This window comes from Perissodus microlepis, chromosome 8 (assembly GCF_051167445.1).
Source record: "Perissodus microlepis isolate ML-2025 ecotype Zambia chromosome 8, ASM5116744v1, whole genome shotgun sequence".
Classification (NCBI taxonomy): Eukaryota; Metazoa; Chordata; class Actinopteri; order Cichliformes; family Cichlidae; genus Perissodus; species Perissodus microlepis.
The window spans coordinates 28,538,127-28,550,497 of NC_140468.1; the positions used below are offsets into that span (position 1 = coordinate 28,538,127).

Here is a 12,371-nt window from a genome sequence, read left to right on the forward strand (position 1 = left end):
GGGTCAAAGGCTTCTTCCTAACAGCAGAGCGCTCTGTGTGTCAGCAGTGAGCAGCAGATATTTGAAGATCAGACGTCTTGACAGAGAATAACGATGGATAAAGACGATAGAGGCACACATGTGATCAGAACTCTTTATGGGAATCATTGTTACGGCCCCTGGCCTCATGTGGGCCGGCCTTCCTGTATGGAAATTCAAGCATGCCAGGACTCACAGGTGATTGGCTGGTCAGGGACCGATGCCCACAATCATAATCAGCAATCACAAGCATCAAAAACAAGATCAGAACCTAAAAGGAGTCAAAGAAGTGATTTGCAGGAAAAACAGAAAAAGATATTGAGACAAACAAAAAGTGATGACACAAAAGAAATGTGTTAGACTGAGTGTCTCTGAACATCTGGCACAGCTGCTGTAGACAGCAGTGTTGCATCTTCCTCAGTCTGGCTGCAACACAGCAGAGCTACACAACAAACAGGGAACTTTTTTAATATTCTTTAGTGAAAATCAAAAAAAGGCAAAAGAAAACACACAAAGCTGAATCACTGACACGGTCTGTACTTCAGATGTGATGGCAGAGTTGAGTTTGTGTCCTCTGCAGCTAAATGAGAAAATGTGTCCGTGGTGGCGAAAACAGCTTTACAGCATTTTTGTATGTGACACCACAGAGCAGAAAACTTTAAGCAACAATGTTACTACCTGTGCTTCTTTAATATTATTCATTCTTTTCACGAAATCTGGTAAAAAATGTGTTTGCCACACACATAGAAACTGAACATTTAACAGTGTTTCCTGAAAACCCTCTCCTGTCTGATCATTTCCTGATAACATTTACATTTACAATAATTGATTACACAGCGGTGGAGAGTAGATTTTATCAAAGTAGATGTCTTTCTGAAAGCGCTGTAACTAAGTTTAAGAATATAATCCACCCACTGTTATCATCTTCAATGCCCTGTACCAACACAGAGCAGAGCAGCTATCTGAACGCTACCCCAACAGAGGTCGATTATCTTGTTAATAATTTCACCTCCTCACTACGTACGACTCTGGATACTGTAGCTCCAGTGAAAACTAAGGTCTCTAATCAGAAGTACCTGACTCCGTGGTATAATTCTCAAACACGTACCCTAAAGCAGATGACTCGTAATCTGGAGAGGAAATGGCGTGTCACAAATTTAGAGGATCATCATTTAGCCTGGAGAAATAGTTTGCTGCTTTATAAGAAAGCCCTCCGCAAAGCCAGAACATTTACTATTCATCACTGATTGAAGAAAATAAGAACAACCCCAGGTTTCTCTTCAGCACTGTAGCCAGGCTGACAAACAGTCAGAGCTCTGTTGAGCCAACCATCCCTTTAACGTTAACTAGTAATGACTTCATGAACTTCTTCACAAATAAAATTTTTATCATTAGAGAAAAAATTACCAGTAATCATCCCACAGATGTAACATTATCTACAGCTACTCTTAGTACCATTGATGTTAAGTTAGACTCTTTTTCTCCAATTGATCTTTCTGAGTTAACTTCAATAATTACTTCCTCCAAACCATCAACGTGTCTTTTAGACCCCATTCCTACAAAACTGCTCAAAGAAGTCCTGCCATTGATTAATTCTTCGATCTTAAATATGATCAACCTATCTCTAATGGTCGGCTATGTACCACAGGCCTTCAAGCTGGCTGTGGTTAAACCTTTACTCAAAAAGCCATCTCTAGACCCAGCAGTCTTAGCTAATTATAGGCCAATCTCCAACCTTCCTTTCATATCAAAAATCCTTGAAAGAGTAGTTGTCAAACAGCTAACAGATCATCTGCAGAGGAATGGTTTATTTGAAGAGTTTCAGTCAGGTTTCAGAGCTCATCACAGCACAGAAACAGCTTTAGTGAAGGTTACAAATGATCTTCTTATGGCCTCTGACAGTGGACTCATCTCTGTGCTTGTCCTGCTAGACCTCAGTGCAGCGTTCGATACTGTTGACCATAATATCCTATTAGAGCGATTAGAACATGCTGTAGGTATTACAGGTACTGCACTGCAGTGGTTTGTATCATATCTATCTAATAGACTCCAATTTGTGCATGTAAATGGAGAGTCCTCTTCACACACTGAGGTTAATTATGGAGTTCCACAGGGTTCAGTGCTAGGACCAATTCTGTTTACATTATACATGCTTCCCTTAGGCAGCATCATTAGAAGACATAGCATACATTTTCACTGCTATGCAGATGACACCCAGCTCTATCTGTCCATGAAGCCAGATAACACACACCAATGAGTTAAACTGCAGGAATGTCTTAAAGACATAAAGACCTGGATGGCCGCTAACTTTCTGCTTCTTAATTCAGATAAAACTGAGGTTATTGTACTCGGCCCTGAAAATCTTAGAAATATGGTATCTAACCAGATTCATACTCTGGATGGCATTACCTTGGCCTCCAGTAACGCTGTGAGGAACCTTGGAGTCATTTTTGACCAGGACATGTCCTTCAACGCACATATTAAACAAATATGTAAGACTGCTTTCTTCCATTTGTGCAACATCTCTAAAATTAGAAATATCCTGTCTCAGAGTGACGCTGAAAAACTAGTTCATGCATTTATTACTTCCAGGCTGGACGACTGCAATTCATTATTATTAGGATGTCCAAAAAACTCACTGAAAAGCCTTCAGCTAATCCAAAATGCTGCAGCAAGAGTACTGACAGGGACTAGAAGGAGAGAGCATATTTCTCCTGTTTTGGCTTCCCTTCATTGGCTTCCTGTTAAGTCCAGAATTGAATTCAAAATCCTGCTCCTCACATACAAGGTCTTAAATAATCAGGCCCCATCTTATCTTAATGACCTTGTAGTACCATATCACCCTATTAGAGCACTTCGCTCTCGCTCTGCAGGCCTACTTGTTGTTCCTAGAGTATTTAAAAGTAGAATGGGAGGCAGAGCCTTCAGTTTTCAGGCCCCTCTTCTGTGGAACCAGCTTCCAGTTTGGATTCGGGAGACAGAAACTATCTCTACTTTTAAGATTAGGCTTAAAACTTTCCTTTTTGCTAAAGCATATAGTTAGGGCTGGACCAGGTGACCCTGAATCCTCCCTTAGTTATGCTGCAATAGACGTAGGCTGCCGGGGGATTCCCATGATGCATTGAGTTTTTCCTTTCCAGTCACCTTTCTCACTCACTATGTGTTAACAGACCTCTCTGCATTGAATGATATCTGTTATTAACCTCTGTCTCTCTTCCACAGCATGTCTTTTATCCTGTCTTCCTTCTCTCACCCCAACCGGTCGCAGCAGATGGCCCCGCCCCTCCCTGAGCCTGGTTCTGCCGGAGGTTTCTTCCTGTTAAAAGGGAGTTTTTCCTTCCCACTGTCGCCAAAGTGCTTGCTCATAGGGGGTCATATGATTGTTGGGTTTTTCTCTGTATCTATGAAGCGCCTTGAGGCGACTTTTGTTGTGATTTGGCGCTATATAAATAAAATTGAATTGAATTGAATTGAATTGAATTGAAATGTGATGTATGAGTGAATAAATCTGTTTACATATTCACCAGTGTTACAGCATCATCCACCTCTTTAGAAAGACATAACTTTGAAGAGCAGACACACAGTGAAGACACTACAGAGTGGACACTGGCAGCGTGTTGTCCATGTGTGGTTATTACACAGATGATGGTCAGTGCCTTGTGGCCACAGAGGCTTTCAAACAGACACACAGACACACACACACACACACACACACACTGCAGCCCTTCTAACAATCCAGGACAACTGCACTATGTCCATTTACTCATGACTGTGCTAAATGAACAGTGAAGCCCACTGCGGTGTAATATTAGTTGTGGAGATGACGCTTATGAAGCATATTTGTAAAGGATTAAAGGAGGGAGCACACGGGAGAAGATGCTCACCAAATGGTATTATAATAAAGTATTGTGTGTGTGAGTAGGTGTGTGTGTGTGTGTGTGTGTGCATGAGTAGGTGTGTGTGTGTGTGTGTGTGTGTGTGAGCGAGTGTGTGTGTTCATCTTGCTAATACTGCCTGCACTCCTTTGTGTCACCCCAGAAAAGCTGGAAGAAGTGATGGTGAGAGGAGGCCTGTGCTTCCCATATGGAAAAGATATTTATAACTCTTAGAAAGTTTGTATCTGTCTGTGTGAAACTTGTATGAAAAGCACACAAGAGTGAAAACAGATATAAGATCCCTTGAAAAATTATATAAATGAAACTTGTATGTTTTGGATACTTCCTAAAACAGTATATGAAAGTAATGAGAAAGTGGCCCCTTTCATGAGTAAATCATATAAGCCTGATATATGATTCACTATATGAAGTCGGCCACATCTGATGCAAGTCTTTTATAAGTTTTTACTATTTCTTTTCCATATGGAATTACATAACTGTACATTACATTCAGGCCTCTGTCACACAGGTCTACAGACCAGCTGGTGACCTCTTGGTGACCTCTTGGTGACCTCCTGGTGACCTCCTGCTGTAACCAGGAAGCACTAAAGAGGTGACCTCTTGGTGACCTCTTGGTGACCTCCTGGTGACCTCCTGCTGTAACCAGGAAGCACTAAAGACTATAACTGAAACCTGCATGTTCACTGCCTCTGCATAAAGGACTCACTAAAGACACTTAACCATCTCACAAAACTAGTTTGTTTATTAATAATAAACACAGTATTCCTTAGTCTTAGCAAGCAAGCAAGCAATTTATTTATATAGCACTTTCAGATCAGCCACCAGCTGAACACAAAGTGCTGTACACTTGACATGCCAAAAATGATACATTGGACATGTTAAAAAATAGGAAAAATAATAATAATAATATAAGATAAGTAAAATATATATTAAAAAAAAAAAGTTATTAAAATGACATTTAAAATAATAAAATTAGCACAAATAGCAAAAACAATAATAAAATAGTATAAAAAAATGATGATGTGAATTACATTTAAAACAATAAAATCAGCACATTAGATTAAAACAATAAAATCAGGGTCAGACTGTGTCATAAGCCAAGGAGTAAAAATGGGTTTTAAGACGTGTTTTAAAAGTGGACAGTGAAGGGGCCTCTCTAATGTGCTGGGAAAGATTGTTCCACAGATTAGGAGCAACAATAGAGAAGGCCCTGTCCCCTCCTGGACCTGGGTACCTCCAGGAGCAGCTTGTCAGCTGACCTGAGAGACCTGGGGGGTGAGTAAGGATGCAGAGGCTCAGAGAGGTAAGTTGGGGCAAGACCATTTAAACATTTAAACACAAACATGAGAATTTTAAAATGAACTCTAAGATATACAGGCAGCCAATGGAGTGAAGCCAGGATGGGAGTTATGTGCTCTCTTTTACGAGTTCTGGTTAAAAGTCGTGCAGCAGAATTTTGGACCAGCTGCAGACGAGAGAGAAGATGCTGACTAACTCCACAATATAGTGCATTACAGTAATCTAAACGACATGAAATAAAAGCATGGACTACCGTTTCAAGATGCAGCCTGGATAAAATAGGTCTTATCTTTGCCAAGCGCCTTAGATGATAAAAACTGGACTTGACAGTACCCCTAATTTGACTGTCTAATTTAAAATCACTGTCCATCTTAAAACCCAGGTTTGTAACAACAGATTTAAAATACTCTGCCAGGGGTCCCAAATCAATAGCGGAGGGTTCACAAGGTCCACTAGGACCAAACAGAATCACCTCAGTTTTGCTGGAATTGCATCTTAGAAAGTTTAGGGACATCCAAGATTTAATGTCTTCCAGACATGCTAAAAGTGGCTTAATAGAGAAGGCCTCTTTCTGCTTCAGAGGCAGATAAATCTGACAGTCGTCAGCATAGCAGTGGAAGGATATTCCATGCCTTCTGAGGATGGTTCCCAGGGGCTGTAAATATAATGAAAAAAGCTTACTCAGTCCATGTTTTATAAGCATTGCAAAAATGTTAGCATCAATCACACCTCAGTGCAGCCGGTCACTTTTGTACACCACCACATATATGTGCACACATACAACACTGAGTGTCCCCCTCTGTGGAGTCCCCCAGGGCTCCGCCCTTGCACACCTTCTATTGTCTTTATATATGTGACCTGTTTTCAGTGACTCTTCTAACTATGCAAATGATGCCCAGCTGTACTTTTCTGTTCAAGGAAAACAACCTGAACAGCCATTACGAACTGGATGTATTCAGATTTTACAGCACAACCTTACACCCTAAAGCCATCATGGTGATGAGGTTATAGCAACTAAATTTGTAACAGCCTAACAGGTCAGCTGTGGTTTGTTTTAAGCTCATTTCTATAGGTTCTTTTCCCCTTTGTCTCTCATTGATTTGGACCACAGTTGATCTCTATTTGTGCAAAAGTGTGCAAAATGAAAGTGACTTCAAACTATGAAGCACTTTGTAACTTTGTGTTTTGAAAAATTCTATTCATGATGATGGTGTTAACAACAATCAGCAATTAGCCTCCAAGGTTTCAGGGCTGTATCTTAAACACGAGCCAGCAGAACAACGAGAGGCTTTCACAAATGCTGCTGAAAGCAAAAAGAAGTGAAAGAAGGAAGGAGGAATTTATTTCATCGATGCTTCTTAGGAGAAAAAAGGAAACTTTTTAAAAACTATCCATTTTGTGCTGCTGTCTGTGATTTATAGTAACTATGACTGAGTGAAAATCAGAAATAACGGCTTTAAGGAAGGTTACAGGTCATTTTTGTGGCTCCTTAAACAAAACCTGTTCTAAAGCCTCTCTAAAGTATAACAGTGGTCAGCCTGAGACACACAGTCTTATATAAAAGACTGATGTAAAGTGGACTACACTTTCATCAGTGTTTCTCAAAGTCAGTGTGAAGCATTTCAAAAACACTCTGCAGGAGGCCCTCTGTCACACGTCTTTAATACATGCCATATAACCCGTAGTCAAAACGAATGGAAACATCGGAAAGCTGCTGAAGAACAAAATAATAATCATATAGAAATTACAATATTTAAAGTTCAGTATAAAATTACTATATGTGGTACATAATGGGATATTATGCAAACCCACATATAATATTACTTATAAATGGTCATAGACAATGCATGCAGGTTCAGCCGTTTACTGCCAGCTGTGCACATGTCAGTGCTGCTCTTACATTGAGCTGCTCTCAGAAAACGCCTGTCAGCGTGTTTCTGTGCTGTAGCTCGCTCTTTACTCTTCGCCTCATAAACAAAGTGAAGGTGCAGAACAGAGTAGACTCCTGCTCTCTCTCTAAAATAAAGCATGAATTAACCCTGCAGAGTAGAAGTGGATCTAAGCCCGGCTCAAAGGAAATGTACAGCGCAGGATTGGACCGCGCTTTGTCCCAAACGCCTTCGACCCACAGCTAAAGAGAAAGGGATCAAAGTGGGGACGAGCAGCAGAAGACGAGTTTAAAGATGTGATATCAGGTCCTCATTTCACTGTGTAGCACTCCAGCAGGCTTCCCTCTCTCTCTAACCCATGCAGCGCGCTGCTCGGCACACTCAATTATTTATTAGCTTACAGACGCACTGAGAGCAGTGAAGGGAGGAGGCAGCTGCACAGCTCCCCTCTGCTTTAGACTGTTGCTCTCATCTTTCCATCCTCTGCTCTTCAAAAGTCACTATCCCTCCATCTGCATCGTTCTATGTAAAACATGAATAATTAACACTAATGAACCAGTGGTGCAAGCAAGAAGCCGAAGCAGCCTGGTCATTACCTTCGTCTTTCTTTCCCTTCTAGGTCTCTAATAAGCACCTGGCTGCTGACTGACCCTCCAGCTGCTCCTTTTCTCTTTTCCATGAACCTTTTCATCAGTTCTGGATACTTGCTTTGTTTCCACTCTTCCAGCCTCTGATCGTTTCTCACATCCCTCACACCGGAGGTCTTTGTTCCCGCCTATACTCTCTGGAGGGACAGATGGAGGAACTCTGTTACTGTTGTCATACTGGCATCAAGAAGATCACTGCAACCTCAGCACTGCGAGTGTGTGTGTGTGTGTGTGAAACTACTGCAGTGTAGCTGGTTTGGAATATATTGTATTCAAAGTTGTTTAATGACACACTCGCAGCCATCTTTTGGTAAGCAGGTGTGCAGACAAGCAGGTGTGCTTGATAAGCCTGCAGATCTGTGCACCATCATCAGTGATGACACTTTTGTGCATGTATGTGTCCACATGTGTAGCATGTTTGTGTCTGAGAGCAACAGGAGGAGAGTTGGTAGGCAGAGAGGATAAAGAGGAATAGCTGATGTCGACTGGACTGGTTGCTACACAGGCCCCACCCACAACCCCTTTGCTTCATGTGTTCACACAGTCTCCACTTTTCTGTGGCTCAGCAGAGAGAGGACAGACGGAGACAAAGACCAACAATAAGGACAGCATCACATCAGCACACCTCCGTCATGCGGCTCTCTCTCACTTTATATCTTGTTAGATGGAAACAGTTTGCAGCTGATCGCAGCTTGTTTCAAATCACAACTCTTAAAATAATGACTTTGTAATAGGGCTGCCACAAACGATTATTTTGATAGTCGACTAGTCACCGATTATTTTTGCGTTTAGTCGACTAATCAGATCATCATCCATTGGACGTAAAACGTACAGCTTATTGCACCAGCAGCATCTGCTCTTATATAACAATCATTAGCTTACAGCTTTAAGTGTTTAAGGTCTGTGCTAACTAAAAATAAAGACATGATGATAGTTTGTTAAAGTTTAATGAAATCTGCAGATTGTTTCTGTGAAATTTAATAAACTCCTTGCTATCTAAAATATAACGGGACACCGGAGTATATTCTCGAGCATCTCACACTTCTGATGATCAGCTGTCTGCTTGACGTTTATTCAGCTGTGTAAAAACTATAACTTTAATCTCAGCCAAACCGATTTACTCAGGAACAAATAAAATACTAAAAAAAAAAGCCAAACGATAACATTTTTAAGTTATCTAAGTGACTTATATATGTTTAACCTGAGTAGCGAAAGACAGCGGTGGGTTTGAAAACGATTTGCCGGGAGTCCGGACTCTAGTGAGCCTTGCCCCGGCTAGCTATCGAGCTAGTGGGTAACAGACGTCTCCGAAAACGTCGGAGCGCTTTTGAAAATATGTGGTGTCTTGATAAACTGAGCAGATATTTGAGGTTTACACAGCTACATTCTCGCCTGAAAATATGTTAAACGTTTATTTTGTGACACAGAAAGAATAATAACAGTAATATTAAAACTAACTAGCTGCCGCCATTGTTGGAAACTGAGCTGGGCTGCGCTATGAATTCTGGGACAGAGCTTCTTCTTCTTCTTCGGCGTTTAACGGCAGCTGGCATCCTTGTACATGCAGTGCTGCCATCTTCTGTTTCAGTCCGTTATTACACTCTTAAATCCTACTACTTATTCCTGCATCTTTTGTGATCTTACAAAGCTTCAAACGACGCGTCGACTATTAAATCAGTCGTCGACGATTTTGATAGTCGACGTAATCGTGACTAGTCGACTAATCGTGGCAGCCCTACTTTGTAACAAACCCAGTAGTTTCACACTAAACTAAGCCTGAGGGGGAGGGACGTCTAATGTTGAGTTTAAAGTTAAACCTTAAAAAATGCTTTAGAGGAACTCATGTACATGTATTGGATCAATACGAGGCTCGTTTTTAAAATATACACGCCGACCATCAAACCAATCAGATGATCGAGCTGCTGGTTATCCCAGAGCCTCCTGTAGGTCTGCAGTGCAACGAGCTTCTTCAGGCGAAGGTCAGCACACGCTGCACTGCTGTGCTTCCAGCTCCATCCGGAACGTCAATAAAAAGCCGGCTTTACACACTTTCAGCCAAAACTCCTCGACCTCCTGTATGGGCCCAGCTCCCATGACAGGCACTGCGCAAACACAGACTCACACTCATACAGTGTGATGGAGCAGCTTATCCACATAATGCTTAACCCAGATAATGGCACATAGCTGAAGCATGCCTCCAGATGAATAACACAGGTGCACTTTGAAATATTCTCAGTGTGGCTTTCTGCGCACATTTTTTATGAAATAACAGAAAAGGGTAAACAGACTGCAAAGTCAAGCAGGTGATCATTAGCCTGGGAGGAACATTCTTGTACCTGCTTACATTAATTGCTTTCCAACTCACTGGTGACTCTGCAGTGTTTGGTTGTCTGTCAACACACAGCAAGAAGGTTGTAGTTTTGAACCTCTGTGTGGAATTCATACATCCTCCCTGTACCTGCACAGGTTTCCTTACAGTCCTCCCTCCATCCATAGATATTTATGTGGGGCTATGTGAGTCAGATAAGTGTTTGGGTAAAGGGTGCAAGTAATGCAAAAAGCTCTAAGTGGTCAGCAAGACTAGAAAAGTGCTACATAATGTCCATTTCTGTTCAATGGGACAGTGCTACAGTGTTACAGTGTTACAGTGCTACAGTGTTACAGTGCTACAGTGTTACAGTAAACTAAAGGAAATAAGGAAAGCTGAGATGAGAGGCACAGTCTGTAAACTGTAACCAATGAAAGAAGAATGCAGTTTTTTTGCACTCATGTCATGTAATGTTGTCATTTTAAAAAGCAGTTAGCCATTGTTATCTTCTACCTCTGTGACATGTTTTAATTTGCTTGTTGATTTTGTCCTGAAGTTACAAACTAACAGCAACAAATGAAAGTAAACCCTCACAGTTTGGGGACAAGTCTCCTCTGACAGACTCAAACTGTGAATCCAGCCTGGCAGCAGTAATAACAATAGTTGTGATTGGTCCTGCTCATCATATCAGTGATGCAAGTGTGCAGTAATCCACTACTGTGTACTCACAAAGTAGACTACTACTAATTCACCTCAAAGCAGACGTATACATGAAGAGCAACACTGTAACCTCACTGCTAATAACTGCAAAGCTTCATATTATCTCTGACAGGAAGACAGAGCTGAGCTCTGTGGGCCAAGATGACAAAAACACATCAGCTCTCACACACACCCAGAAACTCAACGCCACACGTTTTATGTCAGCACAAAAACGATTCTCAGTCATTGTGTGTGTGTGTGTGTGTGTGTGTGTGTGTGGTCCCTCAGTAATGCTCAGGAGCCCTCACAGGGCCTCAGTACTCACCCAGAAATACATCATCATCTTCGCTGAGAGGGGATGAGAGAGCAGAGGTTAGAAGATGAAGATGCACAAGGAAACCAGAGAGACCAGCGCTCTTCCTCTTTTTCTCTCTGTCTTGTGTGTTCGAGTGTTTTCAATGTCTGCGCTGCTCTTCGTCGTCACTCAGTTTGTTTTTGCTGTTTGCTAAGTGTTCGCTGACGGCCTCTGTGTTTGCAGCAGTTATAAAATCCTTTTCATGTGTTCCTCTGGCCCTGAACACAGTGGATCTTCCTCTCTCTTGCTGCCTCTTTTTGCTTCTTAAAATTGCTGCAGAGCTTCTCAGTCTGCTTCTCCTCCCCCTGAACCTTTCCAAAAGTCCCCCTTTGCTTCTTTGCCGTAGGGAGAAGGAAAGAGAGAAATAGTGCTAAGAAGGAGAGAGTACTGTGAGACGCCGTTACTCTACACTCTGTTATTTATTCTTCCTTTCACTTCTTTTCCGCCTGCCTCTTCTTCCTCTCCTTGTCCAACTTGAGCTTTCACTCAGTGCTCAGCTCTTCCTGCCTCCATCTTTCCCTGTGTTTCGCCGATGTTAACTATCCTCGTGTTCCACTTACACACAGTCAAACCTGCCTCCTCTCAGTCTGAGCACACGCTCGCCTCTTTTCTTCATATGTCATTCCCAGTAGTTCCAGCTCAGCAGCTCTGCTCTAAGGGAACACCAGTCTGAGAGCCACTTTCTTTAACAGCGTTGGCGGGTGAAAAGCACTGGAACGAGTCGGGCTGGGAAAACCTGGAAGTCACCACACTGTACAGCAGCGCAGAAGCTTTCAAGCAGGGAGGAAAAAAGGAAGAGAGAAAGAAGGAGAGCGGCTAAGAGGAGGGAGAAAGAGATGAACTGTGAAGGGACGCTGCTGTGGCAGATACACGCTGGGAGGTGGTGGATGGCGAGAGGCTGCGTGGAAGTTGTGGGATAGCCGACGGACGTGCTGGAGCACAAATGACAAGGAAAGACGAGATTAGAAAGAGAGAAAAGGCAAAGATGCAAAGAGCTGTGAGGGAGGAAGACGGAGCAGCTTGGCAGCTTTTCCCTTTACGCGAAAGAGCCAAAGATAGCAGCTGGTTTTATTAAGGAGCACTGGGGAGGAAGAGGACGGGAGGTTCATCCATGATGTGTGTGGGGGGTCAGAGGCAAGACAGCCGTCACACAAGCTTAGAAGAAGAACCAGCATGAAGTGGAGCTGCTTCCTCTGCTTGTTGTTCTGTTGTTGCTTCTGTTTTTAGCGCTAACACGCTAACATGCCTCTGTGAATAGAT

At 42.3% G+C, this 12,371-nt stretch overlaps 1 protein-coding gene across 8 annotated transcripts in view; it reads right to left on the bottom strand.

Annotated features, from left to right (window-relative positions):
* Nucleotides 1-12,371, bottom strand: part of LOC146382158 (RNA binding protein fox-1 homolog 3-like) — a 530,501-nt gene that overhangs the window by 191,480 nt on the left and 326,650 nt on the right. Inside the window, exon 1 of one of the 8 annotated variants that reach the window (XM_084938513.1) lies at nt 11,082-11,460. The exons of the other annotated variants lie outside the window; for them this stretch is intronic. Coding sequence (XP_084794639.1) covers nt 11,082-11,099 — 18 coding nt within the window. The 5' untranslated portion in view covers nt 11,100-11,460. Of the gene's footprint in view, nt 1-11,081; nt 11,461-12,371 lie in introns of those variants that run through there. 8 annotated transcript variants of the gene reach the window in all.